Raw genomic sequence first — 27,554 nt, forward strand, 5'->3', positions numbered from 1 at the left:
CGATCCAGCCGTCCGACTGTCGGAGTCACAAATAGGCCTATGGTATGACAATTTAAATGCTAGACTGACAAAATATACCTACACGATGGTAGGAAAAGCTTAACAGTTTGTATGATGCTTTTATACTTCATTTTTACTTGATCCGCTGACCGATTGGGAGCCATCGGAATATTATTTTTTTTTTTTTGAAGAAAGGGGTTATGTGGTAGGAACATTAAGAATGCTTAACTTGGATATTAATAGGCCTAGATTCATGGCTCAAATATTAAGAATCATGCTTTTGACATCTTACGCATTTACGCGGTCAGTGATCCGCTGCCAGGCTTTGGCTTCTCTGGGTTGCAGAGGCTTTGGCGTCCCTTTTCTTGTGGTAATGTCCTTCTCCTCGTCATAGCTCTCCAGGAGAACCTGGAGTTCCATTTCATTGAAATAAGCGGCCCGTTTCGCCATTTCGATCAGGGTTTCCATTATCCATATCACGTCTTTATAGGTTTGGCGTGGACGCGCACAACCCTGTGTTAACCAACCCCGTGTTGATTGAACTAATAGGCCTACATAACCCGTGCGGTGGAACCTACAGCTCTGGTTTAGTTGGCACAGGGTCAATCAAACTACAGTTCAGCGTTTACTCTGTTTGTTAAACCTCCGTTCGTGGAATACCCCGCAGTAGTGGGTGAGTCGTTTTTTCTTGCGTTAGCGATCACTGGCCAATTGACACCACATCTGCCTTTCAGAGACGGGGGGGACTCAGTTTGTGTTGATGTAATCATGTGGCCGACTGGCCCGGTGATCCTCGCGCGTCTTCCAGAGGGCGGAGTTCAGTCCGCCTAGAGAAGCGCTGCATGTGTGTTCGTTCAGTAGCCAGAGTAAAAAGCCCTGTGTGCATGCGTTCGGTACCCAGAGTAGCCTAAAGCTCTACATATTTGCGTTCCCAACCATCCACGACAAGGGAAACTTTTCGCTCAAGACACGCTGAACACGCGATCTCCAGGTAAGAACCGTTCTCTGGTGATCGGTCGTTTACATATCGACCACTCTTGCATATGAAACGCGGTCACTGAGCGGAGGAGTCGGAGCTGTCGTACGGTGTTGTTTGTTCAGGGCTTGTTCACATTACCTCCGTCCGTTGGCGGATCTCATTGACTTTGCATGGGGCGCCCGCGAAATGCATTTTGGGTCCGTCCGTCTATATTCGGCTCCGTGGCCTGCGTCAAAAAGTTGAGAAATGTTAAACTTTTCAGGCAGCGCCGGATACTTCGGCCCAGGGGGGTAGGAACGAGTTTAACATTGGAGGGGACACATATCGGAAACCTGACAGGTCCATTAATGGTTCGAAGAGAAATATGTCATAAATGAACTACACTGCAAAACATTCACAAATGTATTTTATTCTTCTAAAAATATACATTTGGAAAACACATTTTGAATGGCAGCATTGAACTGATACATATCAAATCAATTCTTTAATTGCAGGCCTTATCATACAGCTTTGTAGACTGATAAATAACATGGGAAGAATATTGATCTAAACTTGAATTCGTATTTTCTGAATAGCCTAGCTTTTCTTTTCTTAGTTGTATCTTATGCCTCAATGAACACACAGGCAAGGGTTAAAGGGAAAAACAGCATCAAGAATTTTAACATATACACCAACTTGTTTTTACTCTCGAGTATGTGATATTATTCCACATTTCCACTAACTAATTGGTGTGTGTGAAGGTAAACGAAAACGACATTAGAATGGATGTAATGAACTGATAAATATAAATTCTGATTCTGATACAAATAAAAGCTAAATAGCACTGTAGTGTTATCCAACAGTGTCAAACGTGTCGTGGCACACAAAAGGTTGAAAAACAATGGCCTAGGCAAAAGAGCCAAAATGTTTTCTCCTCCTGTCATTTGCAGCCACGAATTGCTTGCAAATTGACTGATTGTCTAACCAGCCAAAGCCCGCATGAATATGAGGGGGCCGCATTTTCACCGCATATATTGCCGATTTCCGCGCAAAATATGGGGGGCTTGCAGGCTTTCATAATCCCTGCATTTTCGTTGCAAAAAAGTCACACATATCTTGGCAGAATGTTGAAAAATGTTGCGTTTACTTCACACAAGAGCAGCCATTTTCCCCTGTTGCCATGGGAACGTTATTTCCCCGGTGGAAATCAGGCTTTATGCCCCCAACTTAGGGTGTGTTCGAAACCGCCTACTTGCTTACTGCTTACTACCTACTAAATATTTGGCTTACTTCTCGAAACCTTAAATAATGATTGAGTAATCCATTTGAGTAATCGACGTTCAGAAGACCGTCCTTACTTAACCACCTCAAATGACGTGAATCAAATGACGTGTCAATAACCTACCGACCGGGCGCCGTTAATAAACATTATAAATAAATATATAAACGTCACATTTAACGTCACAGTACACCTTCAACCTAAGGATTCTCGGTGATATGTTAAAACAATTGTTAAACAATTATTAAAAGCACTGCTGCTGCGGCTCCCCGTTTAGCGCCATTGCTTCCACTGTTCTTTTGAATAGACGCAGTGCATTCTGGGGCAGTTTAGTACGTCTAGTAAGCTAGCGATGCTTACTCAAAATCTTTCCGGAAGTAGAAGACATTCGGATACTACTCGCTTACCTAAACTCGCTTACTAAGTTCTCGCTTACTCAATTTGACGTCATAGTTAGTAGGAGTAGTAAGCAAGTACGCGGTTTCGAACACACCCTTAGCCTTCTAGGCAGCGATTCGAAGGCGTTTCCAGCCTGAAGGCCTTAACCCCCAACCGCCCCCAACCCTGCGCGCTGCCTTAAAGGCTCCGTGGGGGGCATACAACGTCTAAAATATTTAAAAATCAGATATTTTGCGGTATAATTTTTGGGTGGGACAAATGCGCCTGTCTCGAAAATTGGAGGGGACACGTCCCCTCCATCCCCCCGGGTTCCTATGCCCTTGGTTCGGCCAATCGGATCGTGGTTATGCATATACGCTCCACGCGTTTCCTGGATCCATTTTGCAATAACAAGCAGGAAGAAGCAGGAAAAATCCGGCCGTTCTATATTTAATAAGAAATGTGGAATAATAGGATTGGTTTTAGTCACCTGTTGTTTGTGTCCTCCGCTCTTTATATCCACACATCGGCTTTGTAGCGGGAAACGATTTTATTGGCGGCAGTATGCGTCTACAAAGACTAGTCCCCTATACGTCCGACACGCCCTCGGCCATCCGCCGACGGACGCATGTAGTGTGAACAAGGCGCAACGTCTTGTTCACACTACAAGGCGCACTACATGAGTCCGTCAACGGATGACCGAGGGCGTGTCTGACGTATAGGGGACTAATCTCTAGACGCATAAAGCCGACGGATCTGCCGCTGCAGCTGAAAAGGTGAACATTCTTCAACTTTTTGGGGGCCACGGACGGACGGACCCACAATGCATTTTGCGAGCAACCCATGCAAAGTCAATTGCTGTGTTCCAATGAATATCCATACTATTCGTACTAGGGATGGGCACGAGTAGTAAATTCCAAACTCGAGTGATCGAAGGAATTCCTCGAGGATCAATCGAGTACTCGTTAAATCAAATCTATTTTTAGAATGCAACGCATCTGCAGCAGGAATAGGCCTGATGATGAACGGCAATATTACCAACCAAACATGTAGGCCTAATGCTTATTCTCCATCAAAACAGTCAGAGTTATCAGAGTATTCATTATTTATTTTTGCAAACGTTCAAAACACATTTCCCTTACAAAAATAAATATGCGTCTCACAATTTAAATCACGTCGAACCGAGGCCTGTAAGTTTAAAAAAAAACGAAACAAGTAGCCTAACCATTGCAAATAAATGCTTAAAGCTGCAAATAAAACGGCAGCAAATGGACTATGGAAATACTCAGCGTTGTGATCTTCTCTACACGCCCGGGATTACAGCTGCGTCTTGCGGCGGTGAAAATATAGCCGACACACTTTCACTTTCACCGTTGCTGCGGGTCTGCTTTCCCGAACTCACTGTTGTGTTTCAGGAGCATATGTTGCCGCATACTACTTTCTGGTAGCTCGATTTCGCTTGGCATATTTTACATTTCACCTTATGATCTCCTATTTCTTTAAAGTATTTCAATTCTTCGCTGCGGTTTGCTTTAACCGCCATCTCTTAACTTTTTGAATTCTGGCGTGCCTGCACACGCCACGGAACGCGCCATGGAAATGGATGCATTTAATTTTCTTTGTGCCCACGTCATGCGTTAGTGGTGCCGACAGAAAATTGATACATTTGCTTCAGAAAACTTTGTTTGTGTGTGTGTATGCAAACTCGAGTTTGCCTGTCCACCAACCGAGTTCATTTGTAACGAGTAGTACTCGAGTAATCGATTCCTCACGCCCATCCCTAATTCGTACTACTTTGAGTACGTAGGGCGTTCCAATATAGATTGGGCGAAAACAAACCGAAGTGTGGATTGACTTTTCGTACTCAACGGCAGCCATCTTAGCTATGTAGAGAAGAGGGCTGAGCCTAAGTCGGCGCATTTTCCACATAGCCTGCATTAATAGTCATTTTGTAGTTTTTATAACTTTTATAGATTTTATAGCTGCTAGGCGTAAAGAGTTCACCGTTCAAAGCGGGATGTTTATTGCGGGCGAGGAGCCGCAGCGGCAGTCGGGATCGTATTTCCGGTTAGTGCACCACGGAGTAGTAGATTAGGAACAACACTGACATCTGAAAATTAGTGCACTTAGGCTATGTTTACACGATGACGGTCAGTTTTCGGGAGGAAATCTGCGTGCATAAGGTGACGCGAAAGTGTGTGGTTCTATGTCGTATAGGCTTTGCCTTTTAAGGCTATCGCTATTGTGTTTTCCCTAGGTGCGAGCCGTAGCACAGAAAAATGTGTAATCCCTGCCCACCAACAGCGTGGGCCTCAATATCATCTGCAGTCCGCACATATAACAGTGCGCCGGCGGACGTTCTGCTCCCATTTTTCTTCAGGACGATCTTGTAGCAAGTATATAAATGGATACTATGGACTCGAAGACGACCCGCATCTGCAAGACATAACACGAATTACATCTTGCCGTATGACGGCCATGAGGTGTGCGAGGGCTGCCTTGGCCATGAACATGCCGTCTTGGCGCTCTCGCAGCGCTGTCTGTGTCGGCATTGTGCGACATTGCCGTCGGACGACAGACAGCGCAGAGCCGACACTGCCGCCGCCATTGCTGAATGGGCCGACGACTTTACTGTCCCACTCGACGATGCCCCCTCTCTCCTTGTGAGCTCGGAGTCGGATGACTCCGACCGCGACGAGGAGGGGGCGTCTCCCCCGGCTTCCCCTCTCCGAATGGGGAGGCCCGGGGCAGCAGCATTGCCCGTCTCTGCCGCCACCTCACTTCCAGTGGTTGGAGCTTTGGTGGCAGAGCTACCGGGCATTATCGCCAGGGCAGCTGCAAACCATGGCCTTGCGGTGCCCATGCCTCAGGCCCCCCAACGCCCGGACCAGCTGCATGGCATCTGGGGGCTCGAGGCCGCGACACGCCCCGCCCATCTCGACCCGATCTGGCCGATGTTTCCCGCCATCAGACTGTACCTCAGTGGGGCTGCAGCGGAGCACGGGAAGCTCGGGGCCCCGGTGAAAAAGTTTATCCAGGTCACGAAGACGGAGGGTCTGACAGACCGGGGTTACAGGGCGGTACCGCCGCTGGATCCCGCTCTGTGTGCTGTCTTTGGAGTGAAGCCGGGGCTCAGAGACCGCTGCCCCACTCCCAAAGACCAGCTGACGGCCAAGCTTACAGACATAGCACATCAGTGTAAGATGCAGCAAGAGGCTGTTATGAATAACATCGCCCTGCTGAAACCTAACATCTCCACCATGGCGGCTGACCCTCATCGTCTGGCCGAACAGGCAGTCGACGTGGCGAAAACCGCCGGTGTCATCCTCTGCCTCTGCTCCACCGGCGCGGTGTTAGCGGCCCGGACGGCGACATGGCAGCACCTCATACAGAGGAACCTGTGGCTGCAGCAGACCCCGGGCATCCCTGAGCCGATGAGGCAACAGTTACTGGAGTGCCCCATCAGCCTGGACGGGCTGTTCGGTTCCCGTCTGTCATCTAGGGTGGATGACATGCAGGCTGCTTCCGAGGAGGCAGAGAAATTCCGGAGACACGTCTCCCGCCCTCCGCCTCCACCCGGGCAGCGGCGCTCCGCTCCAGGCTCCTGTCGCCGCCATAGGCCACTGTTACGACGCCGCCGGCAGCTCCTCCTCCTGGCCCCCAGGCTTGCCAGCCCCGCCCGCCTCCATCACAGGCTGCGGCGAGCGGCCAGCGAAGGCCCCGGGCAGCGGGCTCATGGGGCTATGTCCCACCCCAAAAGCGCCGGCGAAGGCAATTACGGGGCGAGGGAGAAACGTGTGACAGCGAGAAACACCTCTTTACTAAAGACGGCTGTTTTCTCCCCACACCCCAGTTAACGCCGGAGCCTATCGGCTCGGCCTAATTGTCTCGAGGAGCCCATAGGCTTTATGGTTTATATGTTTGAAAGCCGTGACACACTCTTTTACCAGTTGGCCTGAAATACCACGCCTCGCAGTCATGGACCTATAAAGAAAGTCGTAGTCGTACCATGCGTGTTTAGCGCAACATTGAAAAGGGTCCCGTCTGAAACAGTGTCGCGCAGCGCTGCGTTCCGAACGTTGTGTAATCAAATACACCGGTATGGCGGTATATAACAAAAGCATTTCCTAACGAAAATACACACCGTTATTCAGTCTGAACCGGTATAGCGCCCAGCACTAACGCAAGTTGACGCCGCAACACCATGGGGGCGGGGCAGGGGGCGTTAAAAAACGCCAGGCACCGTTATGAGGAACCGAAATGTGCGTTCTTATTCGATCTCGTTACAACCGTTTACGTCGGAACCGGTTCCCTACTGGAACCGAGTTTCGGTGCTCAACCCTAGTCATGAGGCTGCTGGGCATGATGTCAGCCGCTCACACGGTGGTGCCGCTGGGGCTGCTTCACATGAGGCGGCTGCAGAGATGGTTTTCTCGCCTGCGCATCGACCCGGTGCGCCAACAGCGGCGCAAAATGACCATTCCCCTATCAGTGGGCCCCGATTTGACCTACTGGGGCGAGCCCCGAAGTCTCGCGAGAGGGGTGCCGTTGGGCAGAGCAACGTCACACATCTCAGTGTTTACAGATGCTTCTCTTTCGGGCTAGGGAGGAACATGCGAGTTTCACGTGGTGGGCGGCGTTTGGCCGCCCCCCGTGACCATGTATATAAACGAATTGGAGCTCCTCACTGTGTAGAAAGTGATCCAACACTTTACCCCAATGTTGACGAATCAACACGTAATGATTCGCACGGACAACAAGGCGACAGCAGCATACATAAATCGCCAAGGGGGCGTGCGCTCGGCACAGCTGCTGAGCATAGCGAGACAGCTGTTATGCTGGGCGCACACACTTGCTCTCCATCAGAGCAGCGTACATCCCCGGTGTCCTGAACAAAGGGGCCGTCAAAATGTCAAGGGGGGTCCCCAACCAGGAGACTGGACTCTGCACCACGATGTGATCAATCAGATATGGAGCGAGTTTGGGAAGGCGGAGGTCGACCTATTCGCCACGTGGGAGAACACACAGTGCGAGCTGTGGTGTTCTCTCAGCGCGAGGGACAATCCCCCACTCGGGGTGGACGTGTTCGCTCACAGACCGTGGCCGAACACACTCCTGTACGCATTCCCACCCGTCCCTCTGATTCCCCAAGTCATGGACCGAGTCCAAGAGGAGCGGCTGTATATGATTCTCATAGCACCGCAACGCACAAGTGCACCGTGGTTTTCCCTGCCTCCAGCGACTGCTCTCGGGGCCGACGAAGGGACTCCCTTGGCGGAGAGATGCTCTCTCACAACAGAGCGTGTTACTCGGCTAAATGGGCGGCTTTCCAGAAATGGTGCACGGAGAGGGGTTGTGACTATTCCCCTTGCATATTAAACAATGTGAGGTGGAGTCAAATATTCATGCTGAGAGCTCTTGTGTCTTATCAGACACATTAGATCTGCTCGTTGATGACGTGCCGTTAGACGCATGAAGTATGTTATGCTACGTCTGACGCATGATACCAGCGTATGTAGCTGTGTTTCTGGTACTGATCGGGACCAATGAGACATAGACTATATCGTGCTTCGCCCTTTTAACCAAATAGCGATAGCCTTAAAAGGCGAAGCCTATACGACATAGAACGATAGTTACGTATTGTAACTCTAGATTATGAGTATAGGCGCAGCCTTTTAAGTGGTCGGCCTCATTAACCTTTAAAGGGGTAGTTCGGAATTTTTGACGTAGGGCCTGATTCCCAAGTGAGCTTTGGTATTCTTTATCACTGGAGACAGTTTTCAACACATTTCATTCAGTCCTTCTAGTTGCAGAGTTCGCTCGTGCTAGGCTAGCGCACGTCAACGGGCAATGCTAGCCTGCTATTAAAAACAGTGTTACACACTCCACAGTACACCCGAGGTAAATCAATTATAACGACAGACTATAAATTTAAATGTCTGTTTATAGAATAATGTTAGAAATAAAACCAACCTTGCATTGCATTTTGAGGGAATTGCTGGGTCACAGCAGCAGTGTTATATTCCTGGTAGTAGGCTCCATGGTAGTAGGCTACGGCAGCGGCGGACTGATACCTAGGTTACCGGCTCTAGTTTGTTTACCTGCCGCTGTCATTGCTACAAACGCAGAGTACAGTGAACGAAGGAATTATATTAGCGTATTCAATTAACAAGATATGCCCACGTTTGGAGGACTTAGCGATGCATCTGCTTTTGAAGACGATTATGAGGAATTTGTTGTATCCAACGAACCGTACATGTACGAGCCGGTGTTTTGATGTCCAAGCCAGCAGCAACAAGCCACAGTTGAGTCCTTTCTGGATCTCGCACTGGAAATTGGTGGAAACTTTGTGGTGCCCATCTGTAGCGTATATTTCTACAATTTCTAAAAGCACACTGAACCACCATGTTGCCTAGTCGTTCAATTGCGCTTCTGTCCCACGCTTCTCTGTTTACGTTCTTGTGTCGTGATTCGGTTACAAAACTAACCGGCGCATAGTAAAATTCTGCTTCTGTTGAGAAAGTAGTCCCTCGATGATTCATGCGATGCAAGGTTAGTTTTATTTCTAACATTATTCTATCAACACAGACATTTAAATCTATAATCTGGCTTTATAATTGATTTACCTCGGGTGTACTGTGGAGTGGGTAAGACTGTTTTTAATAGCAGGCTAGCATTGCCCGTTGCTGTGCGCTAGCCTAGCACGAGCGAACTCTGCAACTAGAAGGACTGAATGAAATGTGTTAAACTGTCTCCAGTGATAAAGAATACCATTGCTCAGTTGGGAATCAGGCCCTATGTCCAAAATTCTGAACTACCCCTTTAAATAGCTGAAGAAAAGCTGTTTATTGGGAGCAGAACGTCAGCCGACGCACGTTTATATGTGCGGACTGCGGACGTGATTGAGGCCCACGCTGTTGGTGGGCGGGGATTACAAATTTTTCAGTGCTACGGCTTGACCCTAGGGAAAACCCAATAGCGATAGCCTTAAAAGGCTGCGCCTATACTCATAGAATCTAGAGTTACAATACGTAACTATCGATTTCGATTGGGTATGCAATAGGGCTTTGACTCCGAACTTCGTGATTCGAATATAATTCGAATATCAAAAAATAAATCAAAATTCAAACGAATATTAGGCAGCCCTTAATATTCGAACCTGTTATGGGCAGGCCAAGAGGGAGAGACGTCGGAGAACCCGACGCAGTCTATTCATAATATTGTAATGACCACGAAAGAGGCAGTGAATGAAGTATTGATTAGACAGCGATTTATTAGAAACCTAATAAACCGTTGGAACACGCAAGACCGGTAACCATAGCAACGCCGGTAAACAAACCTTGCAAAGCCCAATCCAGGGCTGAATCCGAATACTCATACTTATAGTCTGGTAACGAACGAAGAAGAGATGGCTGACCCGACACTACCAACAGCGGCTTAGAAAGAGGCGAAAAAAGAGACATTAAAAAGAGTAAAAAAGTAAAGTAATTAAATAAAAAGAGACATTTTTAATTTAATAGCAACAATGACAAGACGGAAAACAGGTAACTTATCAAGGTAATTTTGTCGGCATCTGAGGGGAGATACGTCATCTCCAAACATCCGGTGGAGTTTTGGCGGTGTTCGGAAGCGTTCAGAGGCGTTCTACGCATAGCTGTAGCCTGTACAACACTGTCAAGTGTTGTACGGTCAAGTAGTAGACACTGAACAGAAATAGTATGCACTAAGTATTCAGATTCAGCCCAGGTCTTACTGAAGGCATTTAATGGTCAAAATGTTATTAATAAATATTAAAATATATTCGAATATTAATATTAATAAACAAACGAACTTCAATATGATTTTTGGGCAAAAGTCAAAGCCCTAGTATGCAAGTCAGGCGGCTAGGTGGTGCTGTGATACACCATCACACAACACCACCATGTCTGAGCGCATGAGTAGATTATTCCTCCTTCTCTTATCTGCGCCGCAAAAACCATAACATAATTACAGATCCTTCTCTGTTCAGTAATACTATCTGTACATATCCTGTACATTTCGTGGAAAGACTCCTGTAAGTTTATTAGAGCTGCCAGAGCAGCTTGACGATCCGACGCATGGAAATAATCAAACATGTTTGTTTTTTTCCCTGTATTGGCGCTGTATGTGACGTAAACGTGTATGCTACGTGAGCAGATCTGAGCAGAGTATTGCGTCTTGGCAGTGTAGACGGAAACGCTACGGTGGAGCGTATTCAGGTTTTCCGCTCTTGAGGGTGGTTTCAGATTTTTGTGTTTTCAAGCCCCAAAAACGCGGTCACGTCTAACGAAAGGCACTTCCGATAGAATATTTGGTATTTTTTACCCGCAAGCGTCCTCGTGTAAACGGGGCTTTAACCGCTATGGTGTGTTCCTGAATCCTCGGACACCAGCCTTCCGAGTTGCACGTTCAACGTCACTTCCGGTCTCGGAGCGTTCATAGCGTTCCTGTTCTTCGTGATTGTGTCATGAAATTGGCTAGTCGTTGTTTATTGTTAGCTACATTAGCCTCTTTAGCAAACCAGCCCAAAAACCAACAACACATCTTTACATTGCACGCACAGCAATACCATGCAATGTATTAATTGGTGGCCGGAATAAAGTAGAAATGTAACCAAGTGTGTAAGAGCAGGAGCGACGCTAGCAATTGAAAACTTTCGTGGCTGTAGCCCAGAAGTTAGTCCTTTTAAAACAGGGGTTCGGAGGTTTCTCCCCCGAGAAAATTAGAAAATTGGGCTGATGAACATGCAATTGTAATGTAGTTTGAGAAGTAAAGGGAAGACCAATTGTCATGTCTGACTCATCTCGGGGCAGGCCTACTGAGTAGGTTAATGTTTAAGTTAAGGATAAGAAAGTGCACCACATACACAAGCAGCCAAAATGAGACATTGAAAAGCCTGCAGCCGGATAAACACTGTCATGCGCCTACCCGATGTCAAGTGAACCGGGTTGAATTCACTGCGGGTCTCGTGAATCTGTGCAAACTAGAGCAGCACTAAACAGCAATATCGATGATGCGCTATGCAGAATCAAATTTGCAACATTTTGCAACAAATGATTCTAAATCTGCCCATAAATGTACAAGTCAGAATTGTACATTTACAATTCTGTTTTCCGCTCAAGTTTCAAGTTTTCCCGCTCTGGAGGGTGGTTTCAGATTTTTGCGTTTTCAAGCCCCAAAAACGCTGTCACGTCTAAACGAAAGGCACTTCCGATAGAATATTTGGTTGTTTTTACCCGCAAGCGTCCTCGTGTAAACGGGGCCTTAATGAGTGCCGATAGTGTACTACGTTTAAGTGTACTCATGGAAGTATGGATATTGGAACACAGCAAATGAGATCCGTCGACGGCCTTGTTCACACTACATGCGTCCGTTGACGATTGGGGGCTTTTTGACCTATCCATGTGTTTTTCCGGGTTGTATTACAAAGGCAATTTCATTGGACAGTGTCCTTGCGTATATTTGCATGACGCAATTTGATTGGCCGACGGATCCGTCGCTGCCTGAAAAGTTGAACATTTCGAAACTTTTTGACAAATAATGGTGTGTTCCTGAATCCTCGAACGCCAGACTTCCGAGTCGAAAGTCGAAGATCTCCCAGCTTTCTTGTGGCATTTCTCGAAGGCACGCCCCCTTTTTGTCTTCATTTTTCGAAAATCTGAGTAGACCGAGAGCAGTGATGACACTCAACAAAATGGCTGTGCCCGTGAAGAGATTTTATTTTTTTTGTATTTGTACCACGTAGGTCATTTTAACATCATTTTTAAATGCTCTTACACAGGCGCGTCGTAGACCTGGGCATTCGAGGCTTTAGCCCCGGATCTTTTGGGAATAGCCCCGGATCGCTGTGCTGTCAAAAAGAATATATAATAATAATAATGATGAATATAGCCCCGTAGAGTTTACTTATTTGTGGTTGTGTCATGCCAAATTTGTACCGGCTGCCAAATTTGTACCGGGCGCGTCATCCATACGTATCCATTCCAAACCTGCCTGGCAACAGATGATCGCGTCGTCCGTTGCCGGGCAGGTTTCAAAAAACATTTGCGCTCATGTTGCCAAAGACGAAATAACATAATACAGTTAACGGATCGCTAGATAACACTTGTTTTTACTTTATATTTGTATTGTATTGAATGGTTTAATCAAATTGAGCAAGTAAACTGAGTGTTTAAAGCAGGTCAAGGACGAAATAGCACAATACAGATATCGGATCGCAAGATAGAAGGTTTGCAAATGTTCGTGAACCTTTCACGTCATTCGACGCGATCGTCCGTTGCCAGGCAACGGACGACGCGATCATCTGTTGCCAGGCAGGTTTGGAATGGATTACGTATGGATGACGCGCCCGGTACAAATTTGGCAGCCGGTACAAATTTGGCATGACAGTTGCATTACCAGCAGCCACATATGCAACATTGTAGCCAGTGAAAACTGCAAAATTCCGACATGTCCATATATGGGCAGATTTAGAATAATTTGTTGCAAAATGTTGCAAATTCAACGTCCGTATTCTTTCTTCTCTATGCATAGCACATCGATATTGCTGTTTCGTGCTGCTATCCTTTTAGTGAGATCAGAGTATTGAGAAGGACAGTAATAAAATATCTTTGGTAAGATGGATATATGCCCTCACACACATTGTTGAATTATGCTGGATGCTTTATTCTTTCTATGTGGCTTTTAGTTAATGATCGGGCTATAATTAGACTACGTTGGCTATGTAATCGCTGACAACAGGCGACATTTCATAGTGGTTGGACGTTTTAGCGTGCCGAAAGGCTTTTATCGTCTGGTCACCCGATGATCAGGCGGTTGCGGGTATCAATCATTGAAAAAAATATTGTTTCGGGTGGATATTGATATTAGGTAGCGGGTACGGATGACATTACAGCTCATCCGCGCATCTCTAGTCTAGACTCTGTGCGCGGCCCCGACTTCTCCAGTGAACCAAGAAAGCCTGCGCCGCAAAGAACGGGGGATTTTACCCCCTCGGTTTTACACAGGAAACTTGAGATAAGACGGTGAAATCGCCGGGCGTGCCAAGCTGCGACCGAACCGGCTTGGCAGTGTAAAAAGCCGTCACCATTGTTGCAAGCATTCTCTGCGTCTCACTGAACAACACAAACGCGAGCGCCAGCAAATTGACCGAAGCTCAGCAAGTCTTTTCCACCGGCCGCGAACCCATTCGGGTTCGCAGAAAGTGTTAAAAACGTAAACAGAAAAATAAAGTAAGTGTCCACAAAATTCTCTTCGACCCGAGGTCGACACGAGAGAATATTGATCCTCCCGATGACAATTAATTACGTCCCCGGGACGACGGGAGGTCGTTAATTTTAATCCCTGACGCAACCTCTCACTCAATCAACACACGCAACACATACAATCTGTCAACGTCGCAACCAATTCAATTTTGTCTAGAGGGAAGTAACTGAGCACCCCCTCCCGAAGTGGTACAGCCCAGGTCGGCCTTGAACTGCGATTGGTCAGAAAGACGTAACAGCTAATGATAACATTGAACTCTCGTGCAGGCTCGAATAGAGTGACACACAAACACACTTTTAAGGAGTTTTTCACCCTCTCCGTATCCAGCTTGTTCCACGCTTTGCACCCAGGCTACTAGAATGCGGCGAGCTGGGGCTCTCATGTTCCCCCCTGCGATGTATTCCTTGTCCGCATCCCCTGCCATCCAGTTGTCATACGATTCATGCAGACTGGCTTTGAACGGCTGATTCCATGGATGTACTTTGCGTGTGCCGTGTTTTCCCGCTGATGTGGTGAAGCTGTATGGTTATGCTGTTGAGAGCTTAAATAAATGGACTATATAAGTTGACTATGAACAATTATTGAAGTTTAACATTTTGTTCAGCAAATTTGACAACTGACAGATGCAATATTGTATCCAGTGAAAACATAGAATTCTGACTTGTACATTTATGGGCAGATTTAGAATCATTTGTTGCAAAATGTTGCAAATTTGATTCTGCATAGCGCATCATCGATATTGCTGTTTAGTGCTGCTCTAGTTTGCACAGATTCACGAGACCCGCAGTGAATTCAACCCGGTTCACTTGACATCGGGTAGGCGCATGACAGTGTTTATCCGGCTGCAGGCTTTTCAATGTCTCATTTTGGCTGCTTGTGTATGTGGTGCACTTTCTTATCCTTAACTTAAACATTAACCTACTCAGTAGCCCTGCCCCGACATGAGTCAGACATGACAATTGGTCTTCCCTTTACTTCTCAAACTACGTTACAATTGCATGTTCATCAGCCCAATTTTCTAATTTTCTCGGGGGAGAAACCTCCGAACCCCCGTTTTAAAGGGACTAACTTCTGGGCCACAGCCGCGAAAGTTTTCAATTGCTAGCGACGCTCCTGCTCTTACACACTTGATTACATTTCTACTTTATTCCGGCCACCAATTTATACATTGCATGGTATTTCTGTGCGTGCAATACAATGTAAAGTTGTGTTGTTTGTTTTTGGGTTGGTTTGCTAAAGAGGCTAATGTAGCTAACAATAAACAACGACTAGCCAATTTCATGACACAATCACGAAGAACAGGAACGCTATGAACGCTCCGAGACCAGAAGTGACGTCGAACGTGCAACTCGGAAGGCTGGTGTCCGCGGATTCAGGAACACACCATAGCTGTGATCTAAATCGTTCCCTATCACGGATATATATAGTGCACTATATAGGGTGCTCGCCATTTTGTAGTGGTGTTCGAATTGTCAGTGGTTGATTTCATGCACTATATAGTGCACTTAAAATACCCAAAATTTGAGTGTACATACGATGTTCCCTACACGTTACTCCCATATACCACAATGCAATGCGGTCGTGTTTTTCCGAAGGGGAAGAAGAAGCTGAATAACCTCGAAAACGAAGACGGGAGTCTCCGGCTTTCGTTTAGGAATGTCAATAATTTATTTTGTATATAACATAGAAAATGTAACATTCAAAATTAATTTAAAAAAAACATGATCAAGGAAATGTAACATTCAACATCAATACAACCTCCAGCTTTCGTCGTGAGTGCCCGGTTTGTTTACATGATGAGGGGCATATGTCTTGCCACACAAATACCCGGCGCATTTACTGACGTAAATTACGTTTAGAAATGTTCTGCGTAGTGTCCGAATTCTCGTTTGTTCGTCCCCTATATAGTGCACTATATCATGAACACTATATAGGGAATAGTGAGTGAGTGAATAGGGAACGATTTAGAACACAGACAAAGAGATCCGTCGACGGACGGTGGTAGTGTGACTATGCGTCCGTCGAAGGATGGGGGCTGTTTGACGTATCCATGTGTTCTTCCGGGTTTTATCAGCGATTTCATTGGACAGTGTCCTTGCGTACGGACGGAAGTCCAGTTGATCATAGCGATACTAGTTGCATACTCAGCAGCAGCAGGTCGCCCAGGGGGTCGTTGATTGCAAACACTTAAATCGTTTGTATTGAGGGAAGGTTTTATTCATTAACTTTTATAATTTGTATTTGTATTAAGTCATTTCACATTTATCAGTTATATTTTTACTTCCCAACGAATCTCCTACATCACTCCACAACGTGGTATTTGATCATTCTAATTACATTAACATCATTGGTCTCCCTGTGCGGTGCAGCCTTTCTCCAACCAAACATGGTGTAATATTGTATAGCCTGCCATGTGTTGTATATTTTAGTCGTGGTGAAAGAAAAGTGTAGTCTTCCACCATCTGGAGAAGAAGTCCTGTTTGTAGAGTCTAAGCTTTGTCATTGTGGTAAACAAGAAGCAGTGGGTTAAACCACAGGGTGTAACATCATATCATATCATATTCAGTTTGTCATGTTTTGTATGGAAAGGGGACTAGCTGTTTATTTCTGCTTAACTCTATTGTTTTTTTAAGTTATCTGTTGTATATTATAGGCTCTTATTGTTATCGATACTTCATCCTGCATGCCTGGGCCCAGCGGCCATAAAGGTGTATCATGCGTTTACTGAGTGTGAGTTAGACCGTATCGTTAGTCACAGCAACAGGAAGCTGTGAGTGTTTGTTTACGGAGTCATCTTTTCATTCCTTAGTCATGTTATGTTTCTCAAGAACTGGTGATACTTGATTTGATCCCCAATGTCCACAACCTTGCTGTAGGCATCCTACAGTCAAAGGCCTACCCCCTGAGGGGGGTGGGGGATAGATTCTGAACAGTAGTCCAAAGGACTACTGTACATCTCTCTTGGCCTTAACTTTCTTTCCTTGATTGAAACACATTTTTCGGTCCCAATTGATGTTGCAAAAATTGTATTTAATTGTAAGTACTTCAACACCTATTGGTGTCGCTGCCTTAGAGCCACTCTACAGACAACTGTGTAATCTAGGTTTCCTGCCTGCGTGGTATTGTTAAAGGAGTGGTATGTTGGTTGACTAGACTGTGACCTCAATAACCAGAATATGTTATTGATAGGCCAACAATGGCAGGTAGGAAAGGTCATTTCTGGGACATATTTGCATTAAATGGAACCTTTTGTGTTTTCTGCATGTGCACGCATACAAGTGAATGTAGGTAGTACGAAGATCTACTATTGACGGCACGTGTAGAATGCTGACTGGATGTCTGCCTCCTGTCTAGGGGATCAATATGTGGGCCTGCAGTGTGCTGTTCTCCCTGCTGCTGGTGACCCTGGGGGTCAGCAAGGGGGCCCTCTCTCTGGCCCCTACCTACGGGGAGCGCGGCTCTGACCTGGGCCTGCGGGTCTTCCAGCAGGTGGCCCGTGCCCGGCCCCAAGAGAACTTGGTGCTCTCCCCCCACGGAGTGGCCTCCATCCTGGGCATGCTGCTCCCGGGAGCCGATGGAGAAACACGAAGACAGATCGTCACTGCCCTCCGCTATAAGAAAAATGGTAGCCAGCTTTTATCCTCCAGTATTCTGGTTAAATTTAAATGTCCTGAAAGGGGTTCATTGGAGTTCTTAGGCCTGTACGGTTGGTTATGCACATCGACAGTAATACCTACACTAGTTTTTTAAAGATGCTGAAATTGGTTTTGCAGAAATTAACAGTGTGAGAATAATACTTTTATTATTTTAACATACAGGCATGTAACCCTATTCTAGTAGTACCCCCAAATGCAATTATTAACCCAAAAACTTACGCACAGGTTCAGAATCAAGTCCCCATTTCAGTTGTCGACATTCTACACCCTCCAGGGCCTTACAAAATGTTGAAGAAACTCCACAAGACCCTGACTGCCCGGTCCAACCAGGGGCAGGTGCTCATCGCCAACGCCCTCTTCAGCCAGAGGGATTTCCCTATGGACCAGGGCTTCATGGCGACCAACAAGGCAAACTTCCAATGTGAAAACGGTACTTTGGACTTCAGCGACCCCCAGGCAGCCGCAGACCGGATCAACGGCTGGGTCAATAATAAGACCAAGGGTAAGACAAGCAGGGCACACAGACATCGGCCGATATACTGAACCATGCATGTGGTCCACCAGGTCAGGACCGGTGTGTTTCTGACTTGGACATGGAACGTAGTGCAACATAAGTGATGCCAATTGGCTTCAGAAAAGCACATAGATTATCAATTGGCCATTTGGTTAACAGCCCTATCTTAGTAAAATACCACTCCAATTTTTGATTGTACAGAAGCACTTACAACTGCTACTCATCCTGTGAAACGGAATGTTCACAGTACAAAAGTAATCAACTGGGGATATTTTTTCAAAATGAACAGGGTTGGTGACGTAGAAATGAATATGGTATGGCCACTCAGGAGTGTGTCCCTGTGAGCACAGGTCACATCCCCAGCCTGGTAAAGCCAGACATGCTGGACCCGGCACTGACCCGCCTGCTAGCAGTCAACTCCATCTACTTCAAGGGGATGTGGAAGTCCCGCTTCCAGCCCGGGGACACCAAGATGAGGAGCTTCAGCGGGGGCGACGGCACCACCCACAAGGTCCCCATGATGTCCCAGCTCTCCGTCTACCCTATCGGTCAGCTGGGAGGCGTCTCCCTTTGGGTTGTTTTTGTGTTCGCTCTTGTAAAGATTACACCTCTTACAGGTTGGGTATGGGATTTGCGAAACGCCAGCAGATTTTGAAAATACACAACTCAAATGGTCCTACCCCCTCTCCTTCAACGCTGACTCTGACTCCACCCATTCCAAGTACATGGACGCGCAATCATGCACGAGTGCGAACACAGATGCGCGAGAGCGAGCCAGGCTAGCTCGGTTGGAGTTTAGGGTTGTCTTCTAGTGCTAGGTCCAAATGTGGATTTGCTAGTTAGCTAGCTCCAGTAGCTACCGCAGGATAACAACAAACAGAAGCTTGCTCTGGTTCACGAGCTATGAGTACGTGCACGAAGGGGTCACGCGCGGGGAGTGGGGGAGGGGGAGTGCAGTACGCCTGTTTGATTGACATACTTACTGTCCAATGCCACTCGGTGGTTCTGGAAATCATTGGCTGGAAGCCCGTTCCACAGATGATTGACTTTTCATGTCAGTACTTCTAACTCAGTGGCTATAAGTGGGTTTAGTTTAGTTTAGTTTATTTTATTAAAGATCCCCATTAGTCTACACACCATAGTGGAGACTATTCTTCCTGGGGTCCAGGCAAAAGACATTACAATACAGATTAAAAAAAAGTGCAGTACAGCATGATCATTGTTGGTGACCAAAACACAGACTTAGTAACAAACATTTACATTACATGTAAATAATGCAAAAAACAAAAAACAGCGAATTAAAAACAAATAATTTTTGTCAGTCCAAAAATACCTTAAATAATAACCTAATCTACTCTAATTTCCTTTCTGATTATTGCTGCCTTAAGTTTCCTTTTGAATTTACCTTTATTCCTGGTTAGAGTCAAATATGAGGGGAGCAGATTCCAGTATGCAATGGCTCTGTACATTACTGTTTTTTTGAGTGCATTGGTTTTGGGTAGAGGACAAGTAAAGTGACCACTTAGTGCCTGTCTGGTATTATATCCATGTCTCTCATCTACAGGCGATAGCTGTAAAGACAAACTGACGGGTTTCTGTGAGGAGTACACATTATTTAGAAACAGAATAAGGCTGCATGCCAGTCTTTCATCCACCCTCATCCATGACAGCCTGGTGTGCATATCATCCACACTACTCCTAACAGAGCAACGAAGTGCTAGTCTTGCCGCTCTGTTCTGAGCAAGCTGCAGTTTGCTAATTTCTTGTTTTGATGCACTAGACCAGATAACAGGACAGTAGTCTAAATTTGACGGAACTAGAGATTGTATGACTAGTCTAATTGATGTATTCGTAAGCAGATGAGCACTCCTTCTTATGGCATAGATACCATTTATCATTCTCACCACTGTCTTTTTAATTTGAGTGGACCATGACAGTGATTCGTCAATTGTGACACCCAACAGTTTGACTTCTTAAACCTGTTCTACCGTAGCACCCTTTAAAGAGAGGCTTAATTTCTGATCTGTTCTGAGAGCATATTTAGAACCTAATGCCATACATTTAGTTTTTAAGACATTCAACTTCAGCTTATTTTCTGTGATCCATTCAGAAACCAGCTTTAACTCTTGTTGAAGCACCTCATTAACATGTTCAATGCTGTCTGACGATACATACATAGTTGTGTCATCTGCATAAATCCCCATTCCTGCATTTTCCAATACATATGGCATGTCATTTACAAAAATAGAATAGAGAAGGGGGCCAAGGCAGCTTCCCTGAGGAACTCCACACTGGAGTGTCTCAATATTTGACAGAGAGCCATTGAACTTAACACTTTGTTGCCTATTCACTAAATAGCCCTTCAATAACTCAATAGCAGAATCTTTGAATCCATACGCCGATAGTTTCATGAGTAGTAGCTCATGATCTATGATGTCAAAGGCTGCGCTGAAATCCAAGAGCACCACCCCAACAACTGACTTCATGTCAATCTGTTTGAACCACTCGTCAGTAAGACATGTCAGTGCAGTGCTTGTAGAGTAGCTTGCTTTGTATGCATGCTGTAGATCTGAGTTAATGTTGTTTTCTGCAAGATACTGCTGGATCTGCTTAAATATAATTCCCTCCAAAAGTTTACTCAAGACAGGTAGGATGCTGATAGGCCTACTGTTTGGACCTGTAAATGGCTCCCTACTGTTTTTTGACAGAGGAGTAACCTTTGCAATTTTCCACAAATCAGGATAAGCGCATTCCTTAAAACAAAAATTGAAAATATGGCCTACAGGCTTCGCAATTGATTTGGCTGATAGCTGAAACAGCCTGCCGTCAATATTATCAACCCCACAAGGTTTGTCACACTTAATTGTTTGAAGTATCAAATAATCAACACTGATTGGCTTGAAATCAAACTCACAATCCTTACCACACATAATATGATTTTGTATTATAGCTCTGGACAGCCCACCACTAACAGGCAGCATTTGATTTCGTAGTGTGTTAACTTTACTGAGGAAGTAATTATTGAAATAATTTGCTATGTCAGAAGGTTTGGTAATAAATTCTCCATTCAGCTCAATAAATGAAGGAGTTTTGGCCATTTTACTTCTACCCATAGCCTCATTAAGTACTCTCCAAAGTCTTTTACTGTCCCCATGGCACTCCTCAAATATAGAATGATAGTAATATTTTTTCTTTTGTCTATTTAGTTTAGTTATTATATTTCATAGTGAGCGGTACTCTTGCCAATCTGCTGCATTCCCTGACATGATGGCAGATCTAAATTCCTCATCCAGCCAAGGTGCCTTAAGTAAACGGACAGTGAATTTCTTAATTGGAGCATGTTTATCACACACTGCAGAAAATAAATTCATAAAGAAGTCAAGTGCAGCATTTACATGCATCTTCTCAAGCACAGTATCCCACTCAATATTTTCTACATCAGCAATAAAATCCTTTTCTAGAAAGGTTTTATATGTTCTTCTATGAATCACTGTAGGCCCTGCTTTAGGAACCTTTGTTTTCACAGTTAAAGCAACAATATTGTGGTCACTGAAGCCCACAGGCACCGACACAGCTTTAGAACATTTTTCAGAACAATTTGTAAAAAAGTGATCAATGCAGGTTGACGTGACCTTTCCGTCCCTATTGACATTAATTCTTGTGGGTACACCTATGACTTGAGATAAGTTGCATAATGTGGCTGCATTGCTCAACTTCTTTTTCAATGTACAATTACTGGACAACCAGTCTATATTCATATCACCAAGCATGTAAATATCATTGCCATTATCAGTTACATTCTTCAGCATCATGCATATGTTATCCAGATATTCAGTATTAGAGCATGGTGGCCTATAAAAACAGCATGTCAATATAGGTTTCAGATGTGGGATATGAACTTGGAGCCATAAGGCTTCTACTCCAGCCATACCTAGATCTTTCCTTATTTTAGCTGGAATATGATTTTGAATGTAGAAAGCAGTACCTCCCCCATACCTGTCTCTGTCCAATCTAAATATATTGTAACCTTGAATTGAAACAGCTGCATCCTCTATGGCTTCTTCCAAATGAGTCTCCGACACAGCCATAATATGAATATCATTTTCGTGTAGAATAGTAAATGGCTCTTGGACCTTGTTCTTTAAACTACAGACATTTAAATGAGCAAACCTCAAACCTTTTTTCGGTAGTTTGATAGACATTAGAGAATTTAAATACAAGTTAAAAGACAGAAGGTCCTCATCTCTGAGTCCTACATACCACTCTTCAGGATCGGGTGGAGGACAAGTGCTGGGGCGACACAGCCCCTCGCTCCCTAGGTGGGTGGGTCACAAGGCGATCGTATCTTAAGTAGGCAATGTCCCCTCTATCCCATGCCTCCTTAAGTTTAGGCAGAAGATCTCTTCGTCTCTGCCGTACAGCCTCGGAAAAGTCCTCATTGATGTAAATCCCAGGGGCGGTCTTCTTCAGTTCCTTTCTGCTCCTCAAGATTAGCTCTCTGTCCTTACAGTTTAAGAATCTTACTACAATGGGACGCTTCCCGTCAGTTCTGTGATCTGGCTTCCCACTGCGGTGAGCCCTTTCAATCTGCATGGCTCCAACATCCAGCTTTAGTTTTTCAGATATTAGGTTGCAGACTTTACCTTCAGTATCAGCCCAGCTCTCCCGTGGTGATTCCTCAATCCCTTCAAAAATTTAATTGTTTCTTCTTGACTGATTTTCGAGATAGTCAGCCTTGTTTTCCAAAGTGGTGAGACTGTCACAATTGGTGCGCATACCATTTTCAACGGTGTTGTGTTCACCAGAGACTTTGGATACATTAGCTTTAATCTCATCAACTTCTCGCTGGGTGAAATGAATGCTGTCCTTGATCTCCTGTACATTCCTGTTCATAGAGTCAAGACCCTCGTTGGTTTAGTCCAGAATCACCCGGACAAACTTATTAAAGGTGTCAGTTTGTCTGTCCAGTATCTCCATGAAGTGGGCTTTCTGCTGTGTCAGCATTTGGTTGATTAGCTTTCTGACAGAGACCATGGTGACCAGCTCAGTCTCCTCTTCAGCCGGAGAGGAGGCCTCTCCCTCATAATCACTGGCTTGTTCATCACTCTTGTTGTTCTTGCCCTGCTTCTTTCTTGTTCCTCCAGCCATCTTTGTGTTAACAACGCCTAGCAGCTAAGCTAACAACACCTAACAGCTAAGCTAACAACACCTAGCCGCTAGGTTAACAACGCCTAGCAGCTAAGCTAACAACACCTAGCAGCTAAGCTAACAACACCTAGCCGCTAGGTTAACAACGCCTAGCAAATAAGCGAACAGATAATATGGCCAAATATAAAATACAATATAGCCAGGCTAATATTATCTGGCTCCTCTACTAACCTATTGGTCAGGCTAAACCACACAACAGGGAGGCTTCACCTGCACTCGCGGCTCAAGTCTACAACACCATGATAAGTATTTCAAGTAATTTTGCAAAAATGGCCAAAAAAGAGAATTCCATACCCAACCTTTAACATGGCTGAATCGGTGTGCCAGAGGGAGTATATAGAGAGCATAATGACTGACTTTAACACGAAATTAAGTTGACCCGCTTTGTATTAAATGAATAGAATTCAGTGGCCTCTCAGTTTTACCTCTGGTGATGGAAAATCGGTTGTTTTTGCAATGAAGAATCTTTCCAACATTGACGTCTGTTTTCATGTTTCATATGGTTTGGTCTTACTGGTGTTGTAGAGATGCCAGACCGCTGGAATACTATTCAGCCCTGTGTGAAATGAGATGCTGCACCAGTCAGTGCTCTATTTTTAGTCTGGATCACACAGACTGCCTAGCTGCTCAGCTGAGCTGCAGTAGAGGCTCCAGAGGGCTATGGTTGGTTTATAATATTTGCTAGCCATCTAATGTAGAGGTATTCTGCAGGGGATGACTACTTAAGGAATGTCATTACAGCAACAGTGTCTGACCATATGTTGTCTTGGGAGCGAGGAGAGGTTGTCAACGTGCTCCTTCCTCCCCAGGCCAGGCCAGCACGCCCCAGGGCCTAAAGTACAAGGTGGTGGAGCTGCCCTATCACGGCAACACAGCGTCCATGCTGATCGTCCTGCCCACGGAGGAGGACACGCCCCTCTCTGAGGTGATCCCCCACATCAGCACGGCCACGGTCCAAAGCTGGGCACCGCTCATGCACCAAAGGAAGGTCCACCTGTTCATCCCCAAGTAAGACCCGGGACCCATGCTGGCTCTCTGTTCAACAGGAATGGATTCATGGGATCAGGTGTCAACTCCTCGTACAACCATATGATACAATTATGTTGTGTAGTGTGGTGGGCATGCACACAGAGGCTCGGGGCAGAATTCAACACAACCAGCCGAGTGTGTCTGATTGATCTTGTGTTTGTGTATATAAGCTAGAGTAAAGCAGCTCCCACTCTCGCTGTAACCTAATCCAGTTGGCAGCCTGTTTGTTTAAAGGGGTGATATTATGCTTTTCCCTTAGCTTTAGACTGTTCTATGACGTATGTATACATGTTTTACGTCTGCTAAGCTAGAAAAATAAAGTCAGAGCAAAAGTGAGTATTCGCGCCCACCGAGAACGCCCCTCAATAAGTGTTTGAAACGGCTTATTTGTGCTCAAACTTTACTTCCCTAATAGTGTGACGTCAGACAGCAGTCAAGCCTCCTGGCTACCCGCACTATTTACAACTTCTCGGGGGTGTGAATTTGCCGACATGCGTGAAAAGTGTTCGACCAATCCCAGCAGACTGGGCTACTCGGGAGGGGGGGCCTTAAAGCGACATGATACTAAACTGAACAATTTTGAAAGACGCTGAAATTGTATTTTCAGAAATGAAGTGTGAGAATGATAAGGGTTATTTCTAATATACAAGTAACCCTATTCTTGTAGTACCCCCAAATGCAATTATTAACCCTAAACAAAAGCATGATATGGGATCTTTAATATACATCGCTAAAGTATCATAAAATGTATTGTAAATCTTGCCTGATGTTAATCTTCTCATCATGAAACCCCAACTGTGTGGAGTAATAATTAGGTATTGATTTCAAAGAGGCTTGCAGTACAGAGTCACCAAGGCAGCCCTGTCCCATGTACGATATATAACCACCCTAACGCACGTTGCCTAGGTTCACGGCAGAGGCAGAGGTGGATCTGAAGGCCCCGTTCTCAGCCCTTGGACTTACAGACATGTTCGCTGATGGCAAGGCTGACTTCAGACACCTCAGTGAGTAGAAACAAGTCATGAACGGGACAACAGGGGAAACTTATTTTGGAATGGATCCTGCCAGCTGAAAACTGGAATCAAATTGTTCCCCGTTGTATTTCCTCTTTTGGTCACTGCACTACTTGTGGATTGTGCTGTGAGTGGACGCTTGAGGAGTGTAGCACCCCTTTATGGTCCAACGCCATCACTCCACTCGGTTGACGGTATGTGGTTGCTCCTTTCTCCAGGTTCTGAGCCTGTGCATGTGTCTGCAGCACTGCAGAAGGCTAAAATCGAGGTCAACGAGGATGGGACGAAGGCATCAGCTGCCACCAGTAAGACATAATTCTAGGCTGTTTTTGTCTTTAGTCAAACCTTAATGTCATCTTCCTCAGTTATTCTGGCTGATAATAGGCATGTGTGCTTGCAGAGGAGTTGGATTTATCTTGGCTTTTGTTTGTTGTTGATTCCTCTCAAATGTTAGCCGTTTAACAAGTTGTGTTAGCCTTCACACAATGGTATTAAGTGTTAGGAATAATGCATTATTAATTTAAATAAAATCGTTTTAAAATGTCATACTATTTGTGAGTACCTGGGGGGGGGGGGGGGGGTGGAACAATGCTATAAACCGAATAACAATTGATTCTACCTTTTCTGTCCGCCTGGTAGCTGCCATTTTGTTGGCGCGGTCCTCCCCTCCCTGGGTCATTATAGACAGACCTTTCCTCTTCTTGGTCCGACACAACCCAACCGGTAAATATTGTCTCTTGTTTCCGCTCCCATTTTGTTAATTAGATGGATGGATAGACGGGTCAAAATCAGACTTTAATTGACCAGAAGCCTGAGGTCTAATATTGCTCTCTTGTACACAGGTACTATTCTCTTTGCAGGCCAGATAAACCAGCCGTGAGCCCACACGTCCATGGCCACGTCTAGAAACCCAGGACACACACAGACGGCCTGGAAATGAATCAGAGCATCAAATGTTTTTGTTTTAATAATGCCTTTGTTACCTTTTTTGTAATATATCACATACCTTGTTGTGTGTTTTGTAACAACTAAACATTTTCAATAGTTACAATTTCTTTGCTACTGTTTTTGAATTCTTAGTATTTGTGCTGAAAATCAAATAATGCATTTCATTGGAAATGGAGATCACCAGTTTATTTAAAGTTTTCCTGCTTCAATTTGGGAAGTATTCAGTGTGGGTCGTATTATTTGTCCTGAAGGTTAAGATTCTGCCTTTTTTTATTTTTATTTTTATTTAAAATGTGTCAAATATTGACACATTTTATATTTATTCCATAGTAAATACATATTTCTAACCGCTGGCTGTGTTCTCCTTTGTAAATCAGCTGGAGGGGGGTGTCGTTATCTCTGTCGGGTGTACTCTGGTCATATTGGTAATCCTGAGTGTATTCTGGGCCCAGTTTTTGAAAAGTGATCCATTGGGATTTCGGATCACGGATTGGATCAAATCATGGAAATGGGTTTTTCAAAGCAAAAGAGGGATTCCGAACTAAAATCAGATCATGTAATCGGATTTGACATTTGATCTGGCTCAAACCTTTCCTTTGGGGAATTCAAAACTTTGAACTCGGTTTGGGATCTATTTGATCCAAAAGACCAGGATTACCCTGATCCCATCGGAAGGGTGGATTCAGTTGGTTATCCTGAAATGTGGTATTTGGATGACAGTGATCCAATCCAATGTTCCTTTAAAAACGGGCTTGAAAGTAAGATGGATCAGCTGATCCTGGACAGCAAAACATGGGATTTCCAAATCGGGATCAATTTGATCCAGATAATTTTTTTAAAGGTGACCTATTATACCAACAGGTGTGAGTGTGATTAGCCAAACAAGCTGTTTCGGAAATCTGCCCCATATGACATCACTAGTTGGCGTGTCCACCTAGATCTGTGCTGGATAGATTAGCAACGTGCCCTTTCAAAAAAACTGGACCCAGGTCATATTGGTAATCCTCGGTGTACTCTAGACATTACGGTATTCTTGACTGCCTCTCAGCAGTCAGCTTTGGGGGGGGAGGGGGGCGTTATATCTGTCTGGTGTACCCTGGTCAGGCCTGCCTTAACCTGCCATTGGGCCCTGGGGCTGAGAGGTAAGTCCCCCTGAGAGGGGGTCTTACAATGAAAATGTGTAAATGCCATTTGTCTAGAGTGCAAAACGTATGAGTGACCCTCTCGCGACATAACATGATATACGTATATCTATACATATATTAGTAGTTTATAGATGACCAAATCA

General features: G+C 45.2%; 1 protein-coding gene across 1 annotated transcript; it reads left to right on the top strand.

Annotated features, from left to right (window-relative positions):
- Positions 1–521: 521 nt before the first annotated feature.
- On the top strand, positions 522–26,614 carry serpine2 (serpin peptidase inhibitor, clade E (nexin, plasminogen activator inhibitor type 1), member 2). The gene is made up of 9 exons (XM_060075571.1): positions 522–991; positions 17,253–17,523; positions 17,829–18,056; positions 18,419–18,616; positions 24,086–24,284; positions 25,212–25,309; positions 25,537–25,623; positions 25,958–26,041; positions 26,161–26,614. Exons 2-9 carry the CDS (start codon positions 17,262–17,264, stop codon positions 26,196–26,198), a joined length of 1,194 nt encoding a protein of 397 aa, XP_059931554.1. The 5' UTR covers positions 522–991; positions 17,253–17,261; the 3' UTR covers positions 26,199–26,614.
- The last annotated feature ends 940 nt before the right edge of the window (positions 26,615–27,554 follow it).

The sequence above is a fragment of the Gadus macrocephalus genome, chromosome 16, assembly GCF_031168955.1.
Source record: "Gadus macrocephalus chromosome 16, ASM3116895v1".
NCBI lineage: Eukaryota > Metazoa > Chordata > Actinopteri > Gadiformes > Gadidae > Gadus > Gadus macrocephalus.